The following is a 27,714-nucleotide window of genomic DNA, read 5'->3' as shown; positions in this document are numbered from 1 at the left end:
GATTGACAATCCAAGGTAAGAAGAATAGCAACTCAATGTTCTTGGTTAGCTAGTTTGCTATGCATGCTACAATCACAAAATAAGTGTAAATAATTGATACTTCTATCTAGCTCATTTTATGAAATATTTTCTTTATGTTTCTTCCTTGAAACAAGCTTTTGATTTTCTTATTAGCTTATCCTTTTGGGTGTTTTACCCCATGAGTTGATAACAAAGCTACGACTTCTAAATGCTTTGTTTTCAAGTATTACTACTTGATACATAAGCACCACAAGCATTTAATTAGAGAACTTCTTTAAGCTCATTTGTTTCTTTTCTTAACTCTTTAATCATTGATGCTCAGAGCCTTGAGCTTTGAAGGAATGCATTTGCACTTGAGCCTAACCTTGACTCTAAGTGTTTTGTTGGATATCTTCATTGAGGTCGTACTTTGTTGCTTGGTATTGAGTTTTGAATGTTTAATTTTGTGCATACCAAGTACTCACAACATTGCCTTTGAGAATACTTTTGGATTTCTAAATTGCATGTTTTGGCCACCATGTAATTTGATTTCACTATCTTTTGTTAGGCAAATTATTCTTAGTTGATGCATTTTTTGTTAGGTGATGCTTGTTATGACTGATTTTTATTTAAGTCACCTAGTTGATGCATTAAAATTAAGAAATTGTGAAATTGGATCATGAGCATACCTAGTGACCTTTTTTTAGCTTTTTAAGTTTTGTGGATCATGTTTTCCACTTCATGTCATTTAAGTGTTGCAAACAAACTTTTCTCTACATCTATTTCATAATTTCTTGATTCTTGCTTGAATGCTTTCATGCTTCTCTATTGCTTGTTTGTTTATCTTAACTTACAAGTTTTCTTTAAAGTATTTCAAGCACACTAGAATGAATGAAGTGCATGTTTCCTTTGTATAATTGTGACATGGCTTTCTATACTACTGTGTGTGTTCTAAATTGCACAACTTAGAATACACACTTATTTCCTTCTTGTTACAAACTAATTCACTCACTCCTTTTAGTGCATACCACCTCATTCCAACACTCTATGCTTCCTTGTTTTTGCATGTACTTGTATTGCCATCCGGTTTTCTACTTTTCATGGATAAGGAACCATTAACAGTAAGGGAAGCGGGAGAAAGAGCACGCAGTAGCCGACTGATCCACCAGCTGAAGGTGGCAATCCGAATTTGCCATACCCCCTTGCTAACCGTTGAATGCACGGAAGACCGTGCAACCCTTAAAGTGTGGGGAGGTCGTCACCGATCGGCAATCTTGGGTGACATACTCTAATCCCAAACACTTTCACCTTTTTATCTTTCTTAGTTGTATATATTTTAGAGCTTTAATTGCATTTTTCTATAGTCTATTGCATGTCTTTGCATACATATAATAAGCTTAGTTAATTTAATAAAATTTTTCAAGAAAAATAATTTTTATAGGTCATTGACATCCTAATTGATTTGAGTTGGAACTTTTGATTGAAACTTGCTTGAAAAATATTGTGGAACATGTTTTTGAGCTAAGAACACATAAGCATGTGAGTTTTGAGCCTCATTGTGTGGTTGCATCATATAACCACTATTCTCATTCTTGTTTGTGTTATTTTCTTTCTATGATTGCAATCTTTGATTTGTTTGATTTTTTATGTCCATTGTTTGATGTATATATGCATTTACATGATTGAGGCCATCTTTTCAATTAGCTCACTTACCCAAATAGTCTACCCTTTTATCTTTCTTTGTTAACCAATTTTGAGTCTATTTTAACCCCCTTTTGTTCTTAAATTTAGCACATCACTACCCCTAAGTGAAAAATAATAAATATCCTTTATTTGGATCTTTGATTAGTTTAGGATAGTGAGAGGGTGTATCATCTAAGTGTGGGAAAGTTTGGAAACTTTAGTTGAGGTAAAAATAGATTTTTATACTTTTGTTGAAAATCTTGGGAATTGGGGTACATGTTCATGCATTAAATACTTAAACCATATTCATTGACACTCTTGTATATATTTTGTATTAAAAAAAGAAAATAATAAAAAGGGGACAAAATGCCCCAAAGTTTGAAAAATAAAAGAATAATGCATATGTGACATGGATTGAAAAGAATGCATGAGAGTGTGAAAAAGTGAAGAATGAGTAGTTAAGTTGCATTTGAAGTGTATAGGTTGTTATGTAGGTTAGGTGAGAGCTTAATTTTGTCAAAGATTCAAATATCAACCTCACTTAACCATATATAACCTTACCTTTACCCTAACCCCATTACAACCATGAAAAGTCCTCATGATACTTGTATGCATGCATTGAATGATTGTTGATTGTTAGATGGAAAACAAATCTTAGAAAGCTTGATTTGAAGAGAATTGAGTGAATCAACCCTAAACACTTGATCGATTAGAGTGTATACACAACCCGTGAGGGGTTCGATTGCTCAAATTCTATGTTTCCACCTTTGATTATCTCCTTTCTTGCAAGTTGTTAACTCTTTTCAATAACTCAATTCAATTGTGGATTTGATTTGATTGTTATTGCTTTAGCCCTTATGTTTATATATGTATTCTTGGAATTTGATTCATTTTGACTAAGTAGTTGCATTCATTTAGATAGATTGCATATTGGTAGTTTCTTTGGATTGAATAAATATAATACCCCTTGTCTCTTTCTTGAGTTTAACATGAGGAAATGCTATTGTTTAAGTGTGGAGATGTGATAAATCCACATTTCATGGTATTTATTTGCTCTAATTGAGTGGATTTTATAACTGGATCCTGGAAGAACATGGCGTTGGAATTGGCGTTGGATTAGACAGCGGCAACTTCTCCCCAAATGCTTCCAACTCAAGTCCACAAGGCCCAATTCTAAAGCATCTTTTTAAGACTTGAGAAGCTAAAGAACTAGTATAAATGGAAGGGGCTTTGAACTGTAAAAGGGGACTCCCTAGCGGAGATTACACACCACTTTTCATACTTTACTTGTACTTAGTTTTTAGATTTTCCAACATTGTAATTTTGCATTCTAGTGTAACAGATCGATGATTCACTAAACCCCAATTCATTAGGGGAGGAGCTCTGTAAAGATTGAAATGAATTAATGTTCTTCTTCTCTTCTTGATTATATCCTTGTTATATTTGAGAAGAGTTTTCGTTTTTCAAAGATCCAATTGGATCTATTTGAATTCTATGTGAACCTTGGAAAAGAAATCATAGAAATTCAGTTTGAAATTCTTTTCTCACAATGAATTTGGCTTAATTTGGAGTTGATATTGTGACATGTAATCTCTTCGAAATTGGGTCTTAGGAGTTGTGTGATCTTGGATTAGAAATTGTGTCTTGTTTATCTAAGAGAGGGCTTCTGTTCTTCAAAGATTCAATTTCATCGGAAGAGGAATTGAATCTATTAGAATTCTATGATAACCTTGGAAAAGGAGTAATAGTAATTCAGTTTGAAGTTTTCTTCTCACAATGAGTTTGATTTTGATTCAAAGTTGATACATGACATATAATCACTTTGAGATTGGGATCTTTTGAGTTGTGTGTTTTTGGATTAGAGATTATGCTTCATCTCTTTGCATAAGCATTGGATTAAGGAATTGTCATTTGATCATGAATTGAGAAATTGAGTAACCAAGGAATCGAAGCTCAATTACATATGATCCGCCATAAATCTAAACATTGCATGCAAAAGAGAGAAAAGAAGTTCATTGATTCAGGAAGATCCAAGCATCTCCGATCTCTAATGAATCTCACCCATTAGCATTTTCTTATTTCATTTATTTTCTTTCCTAATTGCAATTCCCTTTTACAATTCCTTTACATTTTAGCAATTTAATTTCTTTGTCATTTACCTTCCAGCAATTTATTCGTATGCACTTTAAATTCTTAGTCATTTACTTTCTTCTCTGTATGTTTCTAGTCATTTAAATTCTTGTCATTATAATTCACCCAAATCCCATTATCTTGCTTGTTCAACTAGCATAACCAATAGATTAAAGTTTTCTAATCAATCAATTCTCGTAGGATCGACCTCACTCTAAGTGAGTTATTACTTAAATACGACCCGATATACTTGCCGGTGGAATATTGTTCTCACAATTTTCCATATCAGTATGCACACACCATTGTGTTCTCTTTTATTTCTTCACGAAATCTCCCACTTTGCATGCTTTCCTTCCACTTCTCCAGAGCCATCATTGCCTATTGATCTTGAATCACTCAATAAAATATATCACGGTATCGAATGGAATAAAAATGGAATGAAATTGATTATTTAGAGCACAAAAAGCATATTTTTAACAATTAAGTGTAATTTAAAGAGAATTCACAAAAATATGCTATTCAAGTGAATAAATACAAGTTTATGTGATGAAATCTACTCAATTAAAAAAAATTTATCATAAAATATAGACTCATTATAGTACTACTTTGCTACAGTTATGATGTTATTTTTTTAAACATTACCTTCATTTCCACAATGTTTCAAGGATACATCCTTGTTTTGCAGGTTCTGTTCTTTGTTTTATTTTTACCCACCTTGATGACAATAAGGGGAGAAAATGTATATATGAGGCTTCATAAGGCTTACTGAGATTATTGGTTATTAGTTTTGATTAGTCTTGTGATTGTGAACTGAACGTTTGACTTTAAGTCTTTTGAACTTCATAGATACTTATGTGCTTATAATTATGTTGAGTTTATACTTGTGCTGCTGAATTGTTGCTTACCATACTGCCATACAAGACTATTTTAAAATAATTTGTAATATTTGCTTGTATGGATTATTATGCTTTTGTGCAACCATAAAATTCTAGATAAGCATGTATATACATTAGAATATTTTGTTGCCATTATTGATTGTGTCTTCAGGTTAAGCGATAAGTATACATTAAGGGGGAGCAACATTTATGGAAGAAAGGGGGAGCAACCCTTATGAAAGAGAGGGGGAGTACATCAAATTAATCTGGTATCATCAAAGGGAAGTCTCTAAACTTGTTTTATTTCAATTTCTTTTATTAATACCTCATATATTATGTTTGTCATTAAAGAAGAAATTGTTAATTTTGAGAAATAATATATTAATTTTTGGTGATGACAAACATTGATAGTTAGCTGGGTTGAAAGCTCAAGGTTGTTTAAAATGTATTTTATTTTGTAGGCCCATAATAGAGAAGAGGAGTGATCAATATGTTAAGCATATTGGGATGAACTTTGGACATTAAGCAAATCAATAAGTTGCTACTCTCTTGGCCTAACAAGGACATTCAAAAAAGGTCCATTGCTGGTGGTTCTTGGGCAAAAGAATTTAATGCTGTACTATGCTGAATGTTGCTGAATACTAACCAAGACTTAGGAACTTCACAAGTAAAATAAGCAAGTTCATAATTAGTTCAAGTTAAAATGAAATAGGCCCAAATGTCATTGTGAAACCTAAATAATGAAACCAAGTATCTGAGCCATAGATACTTGGACTAAGCCTTGTCCAACCCATTGCCATTCTTAAAAGGAAGAACATCTTACTGTTGGTGGTGCTATGTTGTTTTGGATAAGACACAAAGAAAAAAGAAAAAATCACTTTTCTCTTGAGCACCAAAGAAAAAGAAAGACTGTATCCATCTTGATCAAATAGTATTTATGTTTCGAAAAACATCAGACTAATTTCATTTTCTTTTTCTTATGATAGTTATTAACGTATTTATTAATTACAGTTTTAATTTTCATACAATTAATATATCAAATATATATAAGAATTTCTAACTTAAACAGTTAACTGTTTATAAAAATTTAGTCAATTTTAAAAATATAAGAAGAAATTTATCATTTTTGTTTTTGCCGATTAGAAAATCTAAAATATCTTACATGAAAATCTTCTTTTATTCTATACATAATTGCTCTAGTTCAATAATGTAATTATTTATTGAATTATAAAGTTGCTATCAAAAGATCATAATACAAGACATTTATCTTGCAAAAAATATTAAATATTTGACTTAAGTTCTTTAATAATGAAAATAAATAATGCCTTAAGTTCTCTAATAATAAAAAATAAATAAATGGAAATTAAATAATTCGTTAATATTTTGAATATAAATACTAGTTACTTGACTTCTATAAATCAGATCTCCAAATCAGAAATTCCGAAAGAATCCAGTAGGTAAGTAGAAGCCCCGCTCTGCTACAAAATTCTATAATAATAGATGTATATTATAATATGAAGGTAAAAATAAAAGAGATAAAATAAGAAAAAAAATCAAAATAACTTATCCACATCCACATATATATATAAAGCGCTCTGCAAGAAAACGAGGGGCTAACTATTGGATTTCAATCTATGATTTCTCCCTCTTCTTCGTCACATTTCTCAATGCCTATTCCATTATCACGTTGCCTTTGAACCAAGGAAGACGGTTCTTTTTGCAGATTTTCATAATCATCATCATCACTCTTTTCCTCTTCACTGAAATGGACATCATTAATGTCGTCATTTACAATTTTTTTAACAGTTTTCTTGTTATCATGGTCACGAACATCTTTTCCAGCGTGCAAATGTTTCTCTCCCGCATTGCCTTCAGACCCGGTTTCTTTAACAACCACTGATGGATATATCAGTGGCTTATCTGGATAGTATTTAAAGAAGGAATTTGTTACCATGAACCTGAAAGCCTGAATCAGGTGACTCCTATCCTTCTTTATATCAGCACTCAGGAGTTTCTGCAATAGAGTTGGCTTCTTCTTGGTTATAGAAGGTCGTTGTTCTAAGGAATCTTTGTCTGTAAACTTCTGTTTCTTGGAGAACCGACCTTTTCTGTCGGGTTTCCTGTCGAACTTGTTCTGGAATTTCCTCTTTTTGTTGGTAAGTGTGTCTTTTCCTTCAATCTGAGAACCTTGATTTTGACGATCCTTCAGATAGTAGGATGGGATTTCAGCAACTTCAACTCCCAACTCAGCTTGCTTAGCTAAAACCTGCTTGAGCTGCAAAGACCAAATATGCACAATTCTCAGAATCAGATGAAAGATATGATTCCAAACCAATCAACTGGTTTACACTTGTATTTATGATGGGGAAAAAAAGTTTGGATCTCAATTGAAGAATAATGTTAATTTTAGCAATATAAATTATTATATTGGATGGTATTGTATGCTAAATAAATGTCTAAGTATACCTCTCTTTGTAAGACAACCCTATCCACCTTGGGGCTTCTCGTATGATCACTCTGTTTCTGCATGTAATAATTCAGTCATTTTACTTGTGACAGATAATTTGATGAATCCAGAGCAGTAAATAGAACCGTTTGTTTCAAACCTTCTGGATGTTGTTGAAAGGATGATTCTTCCTCCGAGCTTCCCGCCATTGTTGGATTTCTTGGTCAGTGTAAGTTACAAAGAATGATCTAACCATTTAGGAGATAAAGTAATTAACAGTAACCACATACAAAATTAAGGGTTATAAAATTGTCGCAGTACATAAGAACCTGTTATGAAATTAGAGTTTACCAATAATTACCAAAAACAAACAGCTTAAATCGTATGGAGAAAACAAGCTTAATTTCTGAAACAATGCAAAAGTGAGAAATGCTTCATGTGGATAGTTAGAACCCATTTACTTGAACAAAACAAATATCTTAAAAATTCTGTGACAGCCTTGCAAAAGGACGGGACCTTTTTAGTTATATACAGATATTATTTGGTGATTCCATATTCCCATTGTTCAGATGGACTCAAATGATTAGACATACAAGATTTAGATGTTAGTCTATATATCTTGCTAATTTAGATTTTTAGATTTAGAGGATATAGGCACAAACTTATATTTTATTATTACTATTATTATTATTTTGGATAAACAAAGAATATAATTTAGTTGGAGAGAAAAACTAATTTTAGGGTCCAACTAAGGAATCAAACAATTTTAGGCCAACAATCAGTCAACAAAAGATTCAAACACAATTTTTTTTAGCCACTAAGAGAAGGAGAGGGGGAAAGAGAAGCACGAAGTTGGCTAGATGTTAGTTGGTTGGTTCCAAAACTTCTTCCTGTTGGACCAACTTTTCCCTGTTGTAAAATATCCTTAAGAATATGTCTGGTTTTGCATGTTGTCCTCTTTTCTCAAATTAAACCATCAAACATCATCAATTACCAAGTCAATTCATAACAGTCTCTTTTATACCATAGAAACTATTGAGGTGCTCATCAAATGTTTGAGGCTGGTTACAAATTTTTTGTTTAGGTACTATATTCCCAAAATTCTAACCAATTTGTAAAAATGATGTAAAATCATGGTTCTACCTTTCCCACTTACATCATTGCTACTCAAATTGTCTAAAACCTTTCAAAGAACATATCTACTTGAAGGCCATTGAACGGTCTTGATGCAGATTCTTATGAACAAATCACAATTTTAAAGTAGTTGAATGTAAGGCAGTTGCAAACAAGAGATACACTTAAAACCAAATAAGAAAGGGCTGGAAAGCCAAGTAGAACTACCTTTTTGGTTCCTGCTGTTGTTCCTTATAATTCAAACTGAATTTTGGTTTCTGCTGATGTTCGATTCTTCCATTGTTTGGCCCTGCTTTTGCTACAAGCATTAGTCTCTAACTTCAGGGAGGGAAAAAGTTTACCTCTTGATAAGGTAGAAATGTTCAAACCTTTGTCCCTATGTTCTTTAGGAAACTTATACTTCTGGAATCTACACAAATTGGAAAACAATAGTGAACCACAGGAAAACCATCTAAACCATCATTTGTAAACCCAGTGTACCAAGGGATTACAAGAGAGAAGAAAATAGCATACCTTCCTTCAAACCCCCCTCGAGTTTGTTTATTTTTGAAGTTTTTGCTTTGTGATCCTTTCCAGCTAGAATTTCGATCGTTACTTTTGGTATTGCTATTCACATTTGTCTGCACCAATTACGGGATTCAAATTTAAATTACAATAGCCAACTACCTCAACAATAGTAAAGTAGTACAATAACAAACTCAGCTTAGCTAAGAGAAGGCAGAAGCATAATAGATTTAATAGTACTTGTGCATGTGATGCAGAACTATTCCCCTGCAACTGCATAGATGAAAAAGATGATGAGACAAAGGCATTTGTGTTCCCATTTGGTAGAACCAGGCTTTTCTCATTCTGGTCAAACTGTGGCCTGGCCTGATTTCCTTGCACTAGACCCGTATGCAGTGTTGCAGAAAACATTGGATTTTGAGAAACCATGGCCTGAGGCACTTGACCTGGAAAGCCAAACATGGGGCCAGAACCAGGATGCATACCATGCAGACCAACTTGAGAAGGATTCGGCACTTGCATAGGTAACTGCTGATTCATATTTTGCACAGGAAATTGAGAAGAAAATTGACCATTATGTATATTCATATTCATATTAGGCTGCTGAAGCATGCTCAGAATACTTTGTGCTAGAATATGCCCCTGGAGTTGAGACAAATTGATTTGAGCTGCATTGTGCATGACTTGTCCTTGAGCCTGAAACATTGGATTGTAACCAGCATTGCTCACACCATTTTGGGGACCAAATCCTGCATGGGATGGACCCTGCAGAGGCACACTCATACCCATATTAGACATATGCAGCTGGTTATTTTGTAATGGAAGGAGATGATTAGCAGCATTCATGAATTGGTGTGTGTTCATCGATGGTTGCATGTTTGACACATAGGGTGGCATCAAGTTTTGGTTTAGTTGGTTGGCTGCACCCATTTGAGGCTGGTTCTGCATCCCCATGCCATTGTTTTGCAATGGAATTTGATGGTTAGGAGCACTCATGAAACCAGATTGAGAGTGGAAAACGTCTTATTACAACTTGAATCTGGATAACACACGATCAAAGGTCATTGACAAAACAAGAAGGAATGAATAATAGAGTTAGCTGTTACACAATGAAAAGCTACAAATGATGAGAAATCGAGAACCATAATCTATTCTCAATATTTATAGAACTATCTATCAGTTTTACTCCCTTGTATTTCAATTTGCGTAAATGCTCAATTTATTCCCAACAATTTTTTTGTTTGAATCAAGTTGGTCCCTAAACAAACTTGCACCAAATTGGAACCCAAAATTTTCACCGTGAATCACGTTAATCCTGATAGCTCTTCCATCTCACTGCCATTAACAGTGTGCCATCATGGGTGGTTAAGAGCTCACGTGGCACTCCAAATTAACCTCCTTAAATTGGTCCCAACCTAATTCATGAAATAAAATCCAAACTCCCAAATTAACCTCATCCATGACCTCTTCTTTCCCACTCCTCTCCAGTGTTAAATGACCTCTCCAAGGTTAAATGAAAGCATCACTACTGCAACTAACATAAACAAACACTGTTAAATAACTTCATTGATTAAGAAAACATTCTATTCCACCAAATAATAGTTTTTTTTTTCTTTTTTTTCCCGTAGCATAAAACAGCTCTTGTTAACATCATTCTAACTCATCAAATTGACCAATTGAGTACCAACTTCCTTGCATAAAACTCTGCATTAAAATTAGGCCTTCATACTATAATCTTGCTAACTCATCAAGATTTAGACACCGACAAATTATACGTTATACCATTCACAAATTATGTACTTTAACATTCACACCAGAAGAATAAAAATGAACTAGTAGCAGACCCATACTGATACAAGGGTTCAATTCAGAATATTATCAAACTAAAATGACAAAACAAAGATCATAACAAGCCTAGAAGTCATCGTTTATTTGTTACATGAAACACCAAGCTACTGTTCTTTAAAAAATAAGGGGTAGGAGGTCGTCGTGGTGGGAAGAGAGGGGGGGGGGGGGAGTAAAAATTAACAAATCCAGTGTCAATCAAGAAACACTAGACTACAATTGAACCAATATATGTATAATATTCCACGACAGCAATTGAGTAGTAATTCTTCAATGCAATAAGAAAGCAAAAGAGTTATTGAAATATTAAACTGTAAGTGATTAAAAGGTCCCAATTTCTAAGAAGCAAATTAACAAACAGATACATAGTGCTATATCGCTATATATTCACGCTGCCATTGATCCTTCCTATGTCATCATTCCTACAAGGTAGCATTACTCACGTTACTACCGGGAAAACAGTGTTTGATAAAAGTTTACATACACTAACAAGTATAACTAAGTTTTAACAGACGATAAGAAATCCAACTAAACTCGAACTAATAAAATAACTCCAAGTTTATAGTATCACAAAGCGAAACATCAGCCGAACCAATATCAGTAGCAGAGCATTGTGATGCACGTAAACAACGATGGGCATGGCGGAGAGGCTACTGACGACGCGGAGGACAGAGGAGGAAGCAGCACGGAGCAGGGAGAGCGTGACGTGGTGGTGTTGAGGTTTAACACTAGGTTAAGGGCATTTTCGGAATTCTAATTTTATAGTCTGTTTAACTAAATGCCTACATCAACTAATTAACCAAACTGATTACATAAAAAAGAAAAAGAACTCACCAGCGGCCACAGAGAAGCACGAGCAGAGGCACAGAGGTGGACTAGGAAGTTAAAACGAGCGGAAACAGGAGCGGCGAGCAGAGGAGATCAGCTGCGAGCACACAGAACAAGGGCGGACTACCGACAGGGCGGCGAACAAGTTGTCTAGGCAGTCTGCAATGAGGGAGTGGACTAGTGGAGGGCTAGCCGGCTGGGGCTGGTGCCTGGTATTATGAGGAGTGAGAGTGACCACTGATGAGGGTAGCACGGGTTAGTGTTCTTTTGTTTTTTCTTTTTTGTTTTGGGTTGTAACATGGGTTAGCGTTTTATTATGAAAAATATTGACAACCTGTTTGCTTCTCGTATTTGTTGAGGAAAAAAACCCTGTGTTACATGGGCTTAGCTCTTGGGCCGCAGCCCCCAGAAGCAGAGGGTGGCTTGGGGGACACTTCAGTCTCACTGGGAAGGGTTTTCTCTTTTACCACGAAAACCTCACAAAGGAACTCACAATTCAATTTCTCATCCCTCTTTCGCGATCTCATTCATATTCTCATACGCCTTTCTCTCAGAATAATCGCTTCCAAGAGGCAATACCACTTCTAATTCTCTATTTCTCATTTATTTTATTCTGTTCTTTGTTTATACACACTCATTTTTCCATTAACTTCTGTACACTTTTTTTTCCCCACACCCAACTATTCGTTGATCTAAGGCTTAGGATTTTGTAACTCTTGTAAGGAAAATTGTGCGTTTGTATATACGCAGGTTCTTGTAGGTTTTACCTATGGGGGATAGTCAGTACTCATTCTCTCTCACCACATTTAGGTATGTTCATTGCTGACTTTTTCTTCCTTTATTTATTTATTTATTTATTCGGTCTATAGTTACAGTGGGAGTGATTTTATGTCTCAACATTTGAGCTTATTGTGCTTGAGATTTCGTGTTAAATAAAAACAGCCCTTCTGGGAAGCTGGTTCAGATTGAACATGCTCTCACGGCGGTTGGTTCTGGACAGACATCTTTGGGAATTAAAGGTAATTTCGCTATTATATGGCATTGGATCTGTTTCAAGCTCTTTTAGATGCTCAATGCTGGTTCTGTTTATAATTTGAATTATTGCAAATAAAATAGTAATAATTTGGTGGATGACTACTGGGATAGTGGGAGCTGAGTATATTTGACTTGTCCTGTTAGGTGTAAGGTAGGATGCTAAAAAATCTGCAGTTTCAAATTACCGAAATTTGATGCAACAATATTAAAACAATACAACTTGAAAGACGGTATATAGTGGCTTAGGAAAGAAATCAGTGACTCAATAGTATGGAGTTCTTACTCATTTTGGTGTTAGGGTTATTATAAGAGCCACGCTTAAAAAGAAGAGTACTCTTAAGAGTATGCTTTCTAGTTATATGATGGTGATGTATTAGATGAGCAGAAGGCAGATGTTTATATAGTGTTTTTATTATATGATGATCATCTGTTGTAAAAACGTTTCCTGTTCTTTATGAGATCATGTAAGTGGTTTTGGCAAAGTGTTCTTTTTGAAATGTAGAAATTTGTGGAATGAGTACGCTAGAACTAACATTTTAATCTTGTCTATTTTATTTTTGAATTTCTTGGATGTGTCATATTGCAATCCATTATTTCAATCTGTATTTATATCTAATTCATTGGGCCCTTTTGTCTTGAAGGTGATTCCGATCATATAATATAACTGCTCTGTGATGTGGTTTTTGTAATTTGTAACTTTATGTTTCACTCTTGCAGCTGCAAATGGCGTAGTCATCGCAACAGAGAAGAAACTGCCATCTATATTGGTTGATGAAGCATCGGTAAGCTTGTTATTTGTTAGAATTCCCACTTGGTAGCCAGTGCTTGTAAGTATGACGTTAACATATTTTTAGTTTTACTATTCTCTAACTTCAAATATTATTTGCTAAGTGAATAATTTAAGTATATTTTGAATTTCAAGGAAACATGCAAGAGTGTGACTGTTGCTAAAGCAATTGTCTATTTTAGTCAATTAATTCCCAAGGATGAAGTTTATCTTTCTTGCATTTCTGTTTAGTCAATTTACTAATTAGTGTGAAGTTAATTTGTTTATGTTGCATCCTTATTTGAAACTTGATCTTAGTTCTTTGTTTTATTTCATTGCAGGTTCAGAAGATTCAGTTATTAACACCAAATATAGGGGTTGTATATAGGTTTGTTCTTTCTATGTAGTCAAATATTTCTACATTAAATCATTTTTATGATATCATTAATTATGATTATCTGATGTCTTGTCAACCATTAGAGGCCACTTAAGTCTAAAATGACCTTGAAATATAAATGATAAAGATTGAGGGCAGGGTTATGCTTTAGGGAATAGATGCAATTATTGTAGGGGAAAATCTCTTCTCTTCCATAGAATAGAATAATCATTGGCAAACTTAGAGCACATAGTATGCATAGAATAGAAACAAGACATAGCATGCTTAATGGTTAAAACTTATTGCAAACTCGATAAACTACTACGTATATCTGAATCAATTATTCTGTATTGTTCATTGGCAAACTGCTGCCTATATTATTCATGTGTAATAAAAAGCATGCAGTAATCAAGCATGTGGTAAATTGATTATGGATTTCTGCTACAGGAATTAAGTGAATTACGATAAAGAGATTTACTGGCTCTTAGCCTGACTTTTTCTTCTTCTTTTCTTTTTTATTGTGTTTGAGTTTTTTGTAAATGGAAGTGGTCATTTATCCTTAACTAGTCTGTTAGTATCTCATCTGATCTAAGTTTTATTCTTGTTGTTCAGTGGCATGGGTCCTGATTTTCGAGTCTTGGTTAGGAAAAGCAGGAAACAGGCAGAGCAATATCACCGATTATATAAAGTATAGTATATCTACCTTTCCCTTTCTAATATCATTTGTTTCTCGAATCTTGCTTGAGTTCTATATGCTTGATAAATCAGATTCAGATATAATATTGCCAGTTTCATTTTGGAGTTATGGGTTTTAAAAGAATTCTACCTTTTGAATATCTCATACTTTCCCGTGTAAAGCATGTGCATTATATTCTACTGTAATTCATTCTAGATTGATTATTTTCTGTATTTTCTGTCAGTACAATATGCCAATGGATTAATTTAAATTACATACCTCTGTCTGCTCAGTATCTTTCAGCATATTGTACTGAAAGGCAATATAAAGTGTATTATGATGAAAAGCTGCGCTGAATTGAAAAATAAATGATAAAGTCTATATATGATTGTAATACTTTTCATTTATTATAACATGAATCATCTAGAGTTACAATTTATATATAATTATGATTATGATATGTAACTGTTTTTTCTGTGAATGTTGGTTGTTACACATAGATTAGAATTAGATGTTCCTCACTGTTTGTCCCCCTTTCTGGAAAGTTTTGTTTACTTCATTATATGTTATTAAGTATATTAAAATTAGAATTATGCACTTAATTTTTGCCGTAGTTTTTGTCTGTCTTGTATGTTTTTGGTATTCTACTTAGTTTTTGTCTGTCTTGTATGTTTTTGGTATTCTATTATGGATCTTCTGTATACTAAATATAATGGAAATTGCAGGAACCAATCCCTGTCACACAGCTTGTAAGGGAAGTTGCTGCTGTTATGCAGGAATTCACTCAGTCAGGGTAATAAATTTCTCTGTAAGCTCTCAGATATGTTTTAGCTGCTACCATTCTACTCATACGATTGGAAGTTTATTTTCTGCATATAGTCATCCCTGCCCACCCTACTCAAGAGAGATATGATGTTTTCATGATAAGTTTCTATAACCCTCTTTAACTTTGATGTGTTAGGAGGTCGATCCCTCTAATGTTAATTAGTTCTCGAATCTCAAAGCTGCTTCTAACTGTTTTTTCTCCCCTTTAATTTATCTACTTTACGATGCCCTTACTAGACATTTCTAACTACTGTAAGCATGTAATTTATCAACTTGAGAGGGGCAAAGGCAAAATCTTAAATTTCTTTATTCATTTGAAGACTTCTTACATAAGTTCTATACTTCCAAAATAGAGGGATGAGATTTCCAAAAGAAGGGACACGAGATGCATCACTGCTGTTTTATTGCTTTCACCCTTTATGTTCCAAAACACTACCATAGTATGCCTGGCTTTCACCGATCAGTAGACTTGCAATTGATGTATTTTCTCTCCATTATTTTATCTCATTGCTATATTCAATTCTGATGTTTCTGTTTTTCCTTCCCCCCCCCCCCCCCTTAATAGTGGTGTTAGGCCATTTGGAGTGTCCCTACTAGTTGCTGGATTTGATGATAACGGACCACAATTGTATCAGGTATGCTTATCTGCCTTTTGAGTTCCACTTTTTTATTGTTGCTTTGTAAACCCTGGTAGATGAATATCACCTACTATCTTGATCACATTGTGTTGTCTCACAGTTCGATATGAAACAACAATGACGTATGCAGTTTCTGAAGATAATAATGTAATCCATGTGGTCCTTTACTTTAGTTATCTATTAAAAATAGAAAAGAAAAGAGCATATAATTCGATACAGTGTAACATTATCTTGCTTTTGCATGAACTGATTTTGTTTTTTGATTTATAGGAAGAAGTTATTGATATTTATGCAGTTTAAATTTTAGTGGGTTATCTTAAACAATCAATTGTCTGTCTATGCTTTTGCATATTTGTGTGCACGATAGGTTTGTGTTGGGATCTTTGTTCTTGTACTTGGAATTTTGAAAATTCACTAGTTTGGATTTAGGAGAGCTGAAATTTGGGCTTTGGTGCAATTTGCTTTTGTACTGTAGGTGGATCCATCTGGTTCTTACTTTTCTTGGAAAGCTTCTGCTATGGGAAAAAATGTTTCTAATGCGAAGACTTTTCTTGAGAAGAGGTATGGTTTAACATTAACGAAAGTTATAAATGCAAAATATGTGGTGTTCAATGTGTTATTTTTGTATATATATCTCCTGTGCTCATTATGTGTGGCCACTCTCCTTCCTGTAGATAACGAGAGTGAGTGTATTATCTCAGTTTATGTCATGCTTGATGTGCAAAGGATTATCTTATATCTTTGAAACTTCGCATTTTGATTTACGACATTCCATATACTATACCTTGATGAAAGCACCTGGTTTATGTTATACTTTAATGAATGTAGGAAATATCTTTAATTATTTTAAGCACAAAAGTCATGATGTCTGCATTAATATCTGTAATTTGGGCTTGCATATCTCTAAAACCTTGAGTGCTTGACAGGATGAAATACATTTTTCTTTTGCAGTTAATTTGTTAATTAAATCTATTATCTCCAAGTTTATTTCTTGTTATTTCCTCATTAAGAGGAATAGCTCCTACACGTATCCATAGCATCAGAAAGTATAATGGGATGTGCAGGTGTTGAATTTGTTAAAGCTGACACTGGCAAGGATCTTTATGTATTAAAATTCAAAATGACATAATAACTTATAGCTGTTAAGATTCTCTACTATCACCTAAGTGGAGCGTGCAGTTGCTTTAAATATGCAGACATCAATTAGTTGCTAATCAAAAGTTGACTTGGCAAACTTGAGGACTCAGAATAGATAAATTGATGCTTTCCCAATACATACTTTGAAATTTTACTTTAGAAGTATATGCTATGTCTGTCTATTCTATTGGATGACTAATCTATGTGAGTTTGCGGTAGCATTCTTCTCTCCCCCGAAAGATATGCGTTTGGTTTTGTTTCTTTGTTTGTTGTTCATATGAGTTATTCTTTTTTCCCACATCATTTCAGTGGTTAATTTCATTCTCCACTTGCAGGTATACAGATGACATGGAACTTGATGATGCAGTCCACACGGCAATATTGACACTGAAGGAAGGGTAAGGTCATGTCCTTTCAAGTTTATGCACTAGATAAAATCATTAACTATCTGTCTACTAGGAGGCCGAAATAAATTTTGTACTGTTTGATTGTTCACTTTTGTTTCAGAGTTATGGTTTTGGAGGAGGTAAATAAATTAATATCCATGATTTGATTTAGATGCTACAATATTAAGGCTAATCCTAATAGGCGTTTCACTTAAATAGTATTAAAAATTTAAGAATTGGTAGTCATCTTGTTTGCTTTTCATGTTTATTGTATTGTATCCTGGAACCTATTGTTTTAAAGACCTTTGTATAGTCTGAAACTGTTAATTTTCATGGGTATTTTACAGATTTGAGGGACAGATATCGGGAAAGAACATTGAAATTGGCATAATTGGGTCCGACAAAAAGTTCAGGTGGAAATCTCTTTCTGCAAAACATCATAATTTGTGTGCCTAGCTTCTTATGTAGCTTGAATTTTTTATTGACTTTCTGGTTTGCTTTCCTCAAGCACTATATTACATGAACCTTGCTTGTGATTTTCGTTACTGAGAAAACTGAGCTGATTTTGTTGGATTGGACGATCTGAACTTTTAGGAGTTTTTAGGGGGAAAAGAAAAAGTAAAAAAAATTGTTCCTGTAGAACTTAGACGTGACAATTATGCACAAGCTACTTCAAATCATCCTTACATATTTGGCTAATTTAAATGGGTGACTTAATAGGTGGTTAATTTTGTTGCAGAGTATTGACCCCTGCCGAAATCGACGATTACTTGGGTGAAGTAGAATAATCTTGATGAAGCAAACCTTGATGTAAGACGGTGTTTCTTTGAAAGTTGTGCTTAGTTGAATATCAAGGTGGATAGAGCTGTGAAACCAAGACTTGCTATTTGCAATTGGCACTGGTGAAATTTATGAGCTACTCTTTGTTGTGGCGAACGATAGACTTTCAAAGTTATTAAAAGTGCCAGACATTCCTGCTTGTCTAACTGTACCATCTAGCAATGAGCCAATGGACAATGACTATTAAATTTATATGCTTCTTTTTTATTGATGTTGAATCTCGCATTCGATGACTTTATTTGGAGATGGTTCTTACAGAACAACCTATGGACTATGGTTTGGGTTCCACTCTACCCTAAACCAATCCATAAATTTGGACCCAAAATGCAGTAATGATAAATTGATAATGTAAAAATGTGAAATCAGTACTTGATACATTAATGATAAGGCTGTTTATATTCTTTGGGTACGTTGCTCAAAGTTTGTAATGCTAGATGCTTGTGCATCAAATTGGCTCATAAAATACTTATTTAAAAATACTTACATAATTAATAAATGTGTAAAATATTCAACACAATCAGTGTATAAAAGTAGTCTCTTACGTTAAACCATTTTATTGCGTTTTATACTTATTGCATGAATGATCAATTAAAATTGATCATTTGATCAAATGAATGTGTAAAATTTTAACATCAGTGTATAAAAGTAAAAACTCCTTTAAAAAAGGTAATAAATAAACCTTGGATTAATAATACTTAAAATTGTATGAATAAACAATTGTTTTTAAATAAATAAACACATGTAATAATTTTTTATTATAATTAAATTAAGGGTGTTAACAGAAGATAATTGATAGTATTATAAATATATAATTATTTTGAAACATTAATTTTTTATTGAAGTTTGGATAACTATTTTAAAATAGTAATATTAATTTTACTCTCTTTGGTTTTGTAAGATTAAGGTTCCTGTGCATAGTAAGAGAGAAATAGAAAAAGTAAGAGTGGGTTCTAACTTCTAAGTTTTTTGCTAAGGAATTTGTGTTTTACAAGGTAGAAACCAGGAGTTAGTGAGAAAAAAAAAATGAAGAGATCACAAGATTGAGTGAGAGCGAAAAAATCAACGCAAGAGTGATGGAAATAGAGAGTGAGATTCTGAGTGTATCAGAGATTCTTAGTCAGAATTTGTGGTTTGAATCGAAAAATCAAAAGTAAGGGTGAGTGTAGCCATTTTGGTAGAAAAGAGGAAGAGTACAAGTGAAAGTGGAATAGAGCTAAGCCACACATATTGAGAGTGGGTGTATTTTTTGTTAGTATTGTAAATCACTAAATTATTAGTGCAATTTGATTAAACTTGATTATTAATTTAACTTGATCATGTAACATGATGTTAGGAACCTAGAATACAGATTGAACATATTACAAAAACATGAAATATTTCTAGCTGATAAGCTAATTTACTTACTCGGTTCAAAAATTTCCATTATCATAATGCCATTGGTAAAAGTACCAGCAAATTTTCTTTTACTTGGAAGAACAAACTTTTCTTAGTTTTTGCATGTAAATAACGTTGGGATTCTCCACAAATACTGATAATGTGCTACACATTATGAGGGGGAAAATACTCCGGGTTATGCCATAGATGAGACACCCTCGTATAAAACAAAATAAAATATTTTGCTATACTGAGAGGTAAATGCTACATATGCATAGATCTACCATCCCTTGGTCAGACATTAATTCACCAAAACACAGAAGAAAATAACATACCTACCCGCCATTAAACTAATTGAAGCCAAAATCCACCAAATTTTCTTGTTTCAACTAATTTTCTGCTCTTATCCTCTTTCCTTTGGAATGTCATGAACAGCAGATTCAGGAAGAGATCTATCTATATTTACTGAGTTTCAAGGGAGTGGTTAGAAAGGTAATTCGTCAAATCTACTTCTTGATTTTCCAGTTATGTGCTGTCCGAGGACCGCTTGCAATGCCTTCATAGTAATTCGTCTCAAGCTTCCCTTTGTTCCAAGCCTTAACAAAATCCGAGAACATCTCGCGTGCCGACTCGGACGAAAGGTCAGAGAAGAACACATTCTTTTCTTCTTTTAGCCAGGTAGCAAACTCATTGTTCTTGGCAAAATAATCATCACTGGACAACTCTTGGATTCCCTGCATTGAAATGACAAAGATGAACTACAAATACCGATACACTAATTGGTAAGTAATTTCAACTGCAGCTTCTAACTAACAAATGTAGTCACTAGATTGAGAAATGACAATCAGCAAGAAACTTTTCCAGGTTTCACATATATGAGTAGACAGATGAATGATCCATCTTAAAAGTTCTAAATTAGTTGGGAAATTGTTAAATATAAAACCTTTTATGTGCCTCTAACGGAACAATGTAAGCTTTTGGGAGAGATGATTCATGACATAGCATAAGAATCTCTATGACCAAAACTTTTAGAACTTGATTCTTGTTCTTATTTTTCAATTTTTTGTATCTTCCATGCTTCAAGCCCAAAAATAATTTAAAAACGTGAGGGTGTCTGTCGGATATACAACCATTCATGTGTCTTTGGGAGAGATGGACCATGAAATCATGATAGAAGCTATCCGTGGACTTTTCAAAATTACAGAATATAATACTCTCGCATGTCCAAAATTGCAGCATGAGCAATCATTTGTGCTATTTTCTTCAACATTTAGTATATTAAAATATTAAATAAATTGATCAGAAAGACAGAGTGGGCGAACCAGGATTTGAGGAATTGAACTAAATTAATATATTCAAATGTAGAAGAAAAGCATGAGAACACGCTTGAAAAAACATGTAAAATGAAATGGAAAAGCAAATTGACACAGATACTCGGCAGTCAGCATGACGAGAAGAGACAAGACTTGATACAATGTAATGAGTAAAAATAGGCCCAATAGCCCAATTAGGAACTTCTCATTACATACAAGGTTCTCAAATTGCACGCGGCATTATTAGGTATATAACTCACCTTCGGGATATCTCCTTTACTACGTTTGCTTTTGTATGTCTCTTTCGACTTCTTGTCTGAAATAACAATGGCATGCAGTTATGTTTTCTCCCAAGAAGAATAAAATAACCATGACCTTTATCTAGAGAAAATACACTTAAAAAGTTTATGCCCATAAAAATAGACCAACTTAGTACCTGAAAGATTCAGGTGCTCACCAAAAAATTCCTAAAAGACGTTATCGATAAAACAGTCCCTTAATGATTTCAAAATGTGACAAAAACAATAAATAATATAATTTTTAGAATTTAATTTTGAGGTACTGTCAGTGTAAAGTAATTCTACACGTACATCCAATTAGGTAACATCACATCCGTTAAAATAATTTCCTTTTACATTGACTGCGCGAATGATTATCCAAAAGAATGGATATGATTGCACGACTATGTAGAACACTTTACACTGTTAGTGCATCAAAATTAAACTCTATTTTTTATAAATTACAAAAAATTTCGTATTCGGCAAACGATTTGTTCATTTGATTCAAATTTTTGTGGTAATATTTAAATAAATATTTAAAAGGTACACAAAAATTCAAAGCAAAATTTCATATCTAGATTTTTCTTTTTTTTTAAAAAAATTGATAATTCACAATAAAATTAAAAAAATTCACTTGACATAAAATTATTAAATTATAAGAATAAAGAGATCTTATTTTTCTAATAATTCTTATAAAAAATTGCATCTAAATCTGATTTCTAAAGTTCTTTTTCCCGTGCTTTTAAGTCTTTCGGGGGCTTATTTGGCATTAGCATCTTTTAGAGTTATTTTTAGGGTTAACTACCAAAAACGCCTCCGAATTATTCAAACGCGGATAAAAAAGCACCCGAATTTTACTATCGACAAAAATGCCCTTAAATAATTTAAAAACACAACAACAATACCCACTAGTAAATATATATTTTCAAAAAATATCTTAGAAATTGAATTTTGATGTGATTTTTTACAAGAATAATTAAAAAAATGATATATTATTATTCTTAAAATTTGGTGATTTTTTTCTGAGTATATATTTTTTTTGTGATTTTTTAAAAGTATTATTAGTTGTTAACAAAAAAATTACAAAACAAATATATACTCAACGAAAAATTACCAAATTTTAAGGATAATAATATCTTATTTTTTTAATCATTCTTGTAAAAAATTGTATCAAAATTCAACCTCTAATGTATTTTTAAAAAATACATATTTAATATTAGATAATCTTGCAAAAAAACTAACATTAAAAATATGTATTTCTCAAAAATACATTAGAAATTAAATTTTGATTTAATTTTTTGCAAGCATGATTATAAAAATGAGATATTATTATTCTTAAAATTTGGTGATTTTTTGTTATGTATATAATGTTGTGATTTTTTAAAAGTATTATTGATTGTTAACAAAAAAAATTATAAAAAAAAATATATACTTAATGAAAAATCACCAATTTTTATGTATAATAATATCTTATTTTTATAATCATGCTTGCAAAAAATTACATCAAAATTCAACCTCTAAGATATTTTTGAAAATATATATTTACTGTTGGGTATTGTTGTTGTATTTTTAAATTATTTGAAGGTATTTTTGTCAATAGTAAAATTTGGATGCATTTTTATCAGCGTTTGAATAATTCGGGGGCATTTTTGGTGGTTAACCCGTTATTTTTATTAGTGACGTAAACTTTCAGATACCATTTTGGTAGTTTACTCGATAAAAATATTACATAAAGTAATTAGGGTTAACCACTCAAAACGCCCCAAAAGATTTTGTCGTTGACAAAAATGACTTTAATAATTTAAAAACGTGCATGAAACATCCATCTGTCAAGAGAAACGTTCTCCGTTACCGTAAATGTTTGATGTGGCAAACGGAGAAGCATATGTGGCAAAATGGGAGGATGATGTGGCCTGCACACTCACTCACCCACCCTCTCACTCACTCACCATTTGTAGCACCTCTACCAGCCGTGACAGAGCCACTAGAGAACCACCACCGCCGCAGCACCATCCCCCTCCCGCTCCTCTCCCTCTCTTCTTCTCTCACTTCCTCACACTCACTTTCCCTCTCTCACCTCCTGACCATCAACACAGTCCAGCCACTATCTTCTTCAAAATTATAAAAATAAAAACAAAAATAGAGATCAAATTGAAGAATAGAACATGCATAGCTTCAAACTAAAACCCTAATATACCTAATATAAAACACTAATTTCCCAAATTTTAATTAAATCAAACCCCAATTTCAGAATGATTCATGATGGTGATCCCCAAATTTCTCAGATCCCAACATCACTCTCATCCTGAACTTCCAAAACCTTCACCAAAAGTCGTCAATTTCTCATATCCCAAATCACCATTTTTGTTGCAAGTGCTTGCACAAAATACTAATTCGATTCTGGCGGCACTAGGAGGAGAAGATGGCGAAGATGCAGTGCCGGGAGGAGAAGAAGAGGAGAATGGTGTTGAAAGAAGAAAACGAAGACACCACGTTTGGAGGAGGAAGAGACTTAGCGCTGAGGAAGTTGTGGCTGTAGAAATAGAGGACTCAGTACTGCTACCTCCTGAAGCCAGAAAACCTCCCAAAGCAGAAGCAGAAGAAGAAGGCTTGCGGCAGCAAAGGGAGGAGCCGCCGTTGATTCTCAGAAGAGAGAGAAGAATGATAGAGAAGAGAGAGACATCGGTATGGAGAGAAGAGGAAGGAGAAATGCGTGAAGATGAAAGAAGATGGAGGGGAGAGAAAGAGAGAGACCATAGTGGAAGATGGAGGAAAAGGAACCACCCTATCTGCCATTGTTGGGAACCACTCTTCACAGAGATGACTTTCTGATTTTGAAATATTGGGAGATTAGGGTTAAGAAATTTGGAAATTTGAGAATAGGTTGCCAGCTAGGTAACTCCGTTTGCCACATATGCTTTCCTGTTTGCCACATCAGACATTCACATTAACAGAAAACGTCACTCTTAATGGAAGGAGTTTCGTGCACGTTTTTTAATTATTATTTTTGTCAATACGAAAAATGGGGGTCATTTTTGTCAGCAACAAAACATTTTGGGGTTGCTTTTGGTGGTTAACCCACAGTAATTAACAACTGGCAGAACCATAGTGCAGAAAGAGAACATGAACATGAACATAACATAAAAATATTTTAATTTTATCCATATTAAAAAAAAGTATCTATGCTTAAATTCACCTGTACCACAAATTCGAGAATTAAACAATAAGGGAAATCTTTCTAAGGAGAATTTCTCCTTTGCTTGCTATTCAGCACAGATAGATTAACTTAATTACTTAAAACAACAAAGAGAAAAGCATTTCACCACAAGAAAAGATGGACAAGTGCTAAAATGAATCATCAGTGCGCCAGCGGTGACACTGACAATAATTTTCTGGTGACTATAAGTCAATAACTTTCGATGGTACTGTTTCCATCAAGAGACAAACATTCAATGGTTGTCCAATAACTGGATTTGACAACTCAAGCTCAAACATTTATAAGATTGATGTCAAACAAACCGAACATAATATGGACAAAAAGACTGGAGAGAAGTTAGAAAAAAGTGATAATATAGAACAAGAAAGTGGAGGCAAGGATAAGAGACAAAACAGAGATCAGCAAACAACAACTTCAATTGTAAATTATAGAGTGAAACAAGTATAACCGAAAATCAAATTTGATTTCTATGCAACCCTAATTACTAAACATCTTGATTAACTAAAATGAGAAATCCCAAATTGTTGAACAATTTTTTTATACTAAAAAAATATAGCATTCCATAATCCCAATAACCGTTACTGCTTACCAAAATTGCAAAATCATGTTTATGAGACATGAGAACATAATCAAATAGATATCATGATTATTTCCGAAAAGAAAGATATGAATAAGTAGCAAATACAATCAACTGTGAGATGGTGCAGGCCAACTACATTTGGTGAAAAAATGTACTCTACTATCGGAAATCATTTTATAATAACGTTGTTGTGTGAATGTGATTAGACATAATCCTCTCACCTTTCAGTCTCTAATCATGTACAACTAAATTAATTCCCCTTCTTTTACACAGTATATACTGGAAATGATTGTATAATGTTTGCAAATGACTTCTTATATTAACATATTCACACCCTACATATTGAATAAAAAGAATGAAGAACGATGCTTAAAGTCGATATGACAAAGCTGTATAACAAAGTCTTATCCCACTAGTCGGGACCAGCTACAAGTAAGGAACTTCTGCAGAATGTCTAGGCTGCAACTACCTAAGAAACGAGTACGTTCTTTTAGGTAGCGTTTGGTGGAGAGACAGATACTGAAAGACTGAGATTGAGAGACAGAGACTAAGAGATAGAGACCGAAATAAGTTTTAGTATTCTGTTTGGTGCCAAGTGAGAGACAAAAATTGAAATAAGAATAAAACTCTAATTTAATTTGCAAAAAAATAAAATTGGAATTAATTAATTAAAATGAGAGTATTTTAGGTATAAAATGTTATTAAAGTTTCAGTCTCTGTTTCTAAAAATATCAGTCCCCTGTGTCCCTACATTTTAGAGGCACTAAAATACTGAAATTTTGAAAACAGAGATAGAAATTTTAGAACCAGCCTCTGAGTCAACAAACATGATACTGTATCTCAATCTCTCGGTCTCTGTCCCAGTACTGCAAAACAAACGCTACCTTAAGTCCTCAACTCTCCCCTTGCAAAATGCAAACCATATGATAACTTATCGTGTTTCGGCAAATCATGATTTAATATGAAATTGTTAAACGTGTAGACCTATGTAGTCCAAACCAGACAATCAAAACCTAAGTATATGCAAAGTTCACAGAATCAACCAATGATTTCAAGTCCTGCCAGCACATTTTAATTGTTCATAGACATATTGCACAATTAATAATCTTTATACGACTATGAGCTAAGAATCAAGCACAGCTCAATTTTCTTTCATTCTAGGTTAGAAAAGGAGGCTTAGTGGCTAAATTACCCTTATCAGATTTTTCCTTGGAATGCTTGTGAGATTTCTTGTCTTTCCTTTTCTCTTTCTTTTCCAACTTCCTCTTCTTCTTTTTCTCCTCATCTTCTACTGTTCTCTGCCTCTTGCTTTTCCTCTCATCTGCTGATTTAACACCAAAATTTAACCCCAAGAACTTGAAATAAATAAATACACAGAAAAAGTGAAGCACACAATGCATGTTTTTGTTGCTTAGTGCACAGCCCTTGAATCAAGCCCTTAATAATTCCACCTCATGAGTGAGATTTGGTACTAAAATCCATAATTTCTCTAACCCTAACCTTCTACGTTTTAAATAAAGAAAGAAAATCTAACAAAGGAAAAGTAAAAAAGAATGGAAAATTAAAACCTTCGGAGTCCGAGGGTGAGGAATAACTGTGTCGTTTGCATTTTCTATCGCTTCCCATGATTTTGATGATTGATAATTGTTTTACAGCGGCTACAGAGAAGTATGGAAAGCTCTGTGAGTTTGTGTTTCTGCTGACCTATTTCCCATGAAACAAGACTGACCGATTTCGCCATTTTGGTACAAATAGTAGAATTCTATTTTATTAAAGGCGGAGTTTATTATTTCTTGTAATTTATGAGTTACTTCATTGTTTAATTTCTAATTTGTAAAATTAAGGGTCAATTTTAACTTTAATATTTTCATTACCGGGATATATATAAAATAAAATATATTTTTTATATTAAAATTTAAAAGACACAATCTTATATTTTACGAGATTGCAAATTTACTTTTAACATATATATTTTTTGAAATTCTTCAAATAAATAATTTTTAGTATTTTTTGTTATTATTTAATTAATTATACATTAAATTATTTTTAACAACTAAATTTTACTAATTAATATGTGCAAATTTTAAAAAATATTAGTACAAATTATATTAATTTATTTGTATAAATTCTGATAAATATAAGTATAAAATATATATTTTTTGAGTACAAAATTTCGATAAATATAAATATAAATTATGTTGGTTAAGTACTGATAAAAAATAATAATATTTGTTGATCATATAATGTTGTTCATTTTTTTTTACATTCTTTAAAAATATTTTCATTTAAACATAAAAATAATTTATTACTTAATATATCTATATCTTATTTCAATTTAGGATTTTATATTCAATTCTTATGTTCTTAATATTCTCTAAAATATTCATAATTTACCATTTCTTGGTTAAAAAAATCTCTACAAAGATTTTTAAAACCTTTTTGTAAAAATAAAATTCCTTTTTAACCATGATCAATAATGAATAATATTTGTCAAAGTTTATGTAAATATAAACATGAAGGGTGATGAAAATGTGACTCATTTAAATATGTGCATCCTACACTTTACACTTATGTATATGCGTCATGTAAATTTTTTGGTTAAGATGAAAAATCTCATATTGATTCATAAAGTGATTGAGAGTGTCAAGTATATATTTCTTTCTAATAGTCTTTAGACATCGATGATTCTAATATCAAGTTTTCTACCTTGAAAGTTATGATCATGTTTAGGTTATATTCGATTGTCAAAGAAAAATTCCAACTCAACAAGTGATGGAACTCTAATTGAAATCGGAGATATAAGAAAATGCATTTGACCTTCGAGTTCT

General features: G+C 32.9%; 3 protein-coding genes and 1 long non-coding RNA gene across 6 annotated transcripts; 2 read left to right on the top strand and 2 right to left on the bottom strand.

Annotated features, from left to right (window-relative positions):
• Window positions 1–6,069: 6,069 nt before the first annotated feature.
• Window positions 6,070–9,768, bottom strand: LOC112703371 (uncharacterized). Of its 2 annotated transcripts, none has more exons than XM_025754790.3 (7): window positions 9,013–9,768; window positions 8,782–8,888; window positions 8,637–8,677; window positions 8,476–8,557; window positions 7,295–7,382; window positions 7,155–7,211; window positions 6,070–6,963 (listed from the first exon to the last, which is right to left on the bottom strand). In XM_025754790.3, the coding sequence occupies exons 1-7, from the start codon at window positions 9,766–9,768 to the stop codon at window positions 6,316–6,318; spliced, it is 1,779 nt and encodes a 592-aa protein (XP_025610575.1). In that variant the 3' UTR covers window positions 6,070–6,315. The 2 variants fall into 2 exon arrangements, with proteins under 2 accessions (XP_025610575.1, XP_072055706.1); XM_072199605.1 differs by having other exon boundaries at window positions 7,155–7,205.
• LOC140174510 (uncharacterized) lies at window positions 6,959–10,018 on the top strand. Its single transcript, XR_011864115.1, has 3 exons — window positions 6,959–7,357; window positions 9,030–9,296; window positions 9,372–10,018. It is a non-coding gene; the product is annotated as an uncharacterized lncRNA (long non-coding RNA).
• A 1,736-nt stretch (window positions 10,019–11,754) lies between these two features.
• Window positions 11,755–18,335, top strand: LOC112703372 (proteasome subunit alpha type-2-A). Its single transcript, XM_025754791.3, has 12 exons — window positions 11,755–12,017; window positions 12,196–12,255; window positions 12,388–12,464; window positions 13,198–13,262; window positions 13,588–13,634; window positions 14,235–14,310; window positions 15,024–15,091; window positions 15,689–15,758; window positions 16,237–16,322; window positions 17,234–17,296; window positions 17,632–17,697; window positions 18,024–18,335. Exons 2-12 carry the CDS (start codon window positions 12,215–12,217, stop codon window positions 18,070–18,072), a joined length of 708 nt encoding a protein of 235 aa, XP_025610576.1. The 5' UTR covers window positions 11,755–12,017; window positions 12,196–12,214; the 3' UTR covers window positions 18,073–18,335.
• Window positions 18,336–19,580: 1,245 nt separating this feature from the next.
• On the bottom strand, window positions 19,581–26,658 carry LOC112703369 (style cell-cycle inhibitor 1). Of its 2 annotated transcripts, none has more exons than XM_025754789.2 (4): window positions 26,455–26,658; window positions 26,079–26,207; window positions 21,072–21,127; window positions 19,581–20,232 (listed from the first exon to the last, which is right to left on the bottom strand). In XM_025754789.2, exons 1-4 carry the CDS (start codon window positions 26,510–26,512, stop codon window positions 20,005–20,007), a joined length of 471 nt encoding a protein of 156 aa, XP_025610574.1. In that variant the 5' UTR covers window positions 26,513–26,658; the 3' UTR covers window positions 19,581–20,004. The 2 variants fall into 2 exon arrangements, with proteins under 2 accessions (XP_025610574.1, XP_025610573.1); XM_025754788.2 differs by having other exon boundaries at window positions 26,079–26,210; window positions 26,455–26,650.
• Window positions 26,659–27,714: the final 1,056 nt, after the last annotated feature.

This window comes from Arachis hypogaea, chromosome 7, assembly GCF_003086295.3.
Source record: "Arachis hypogaea cultivar Tifrunner chromosome 7, arahy.Tifrunner.gnm2.J5K5, whole genome shotgun sequence".
NCBI classification, from domain to species: Eukaryota; Viridiplantae; Streptophyta; class Magnoliopsida; order Fabales; family Fabaceae; genus Arachis; species Arachis hypogaea.
This window is presented reverse-complemented; position numbering and strand designations above follow the sequence as displayed.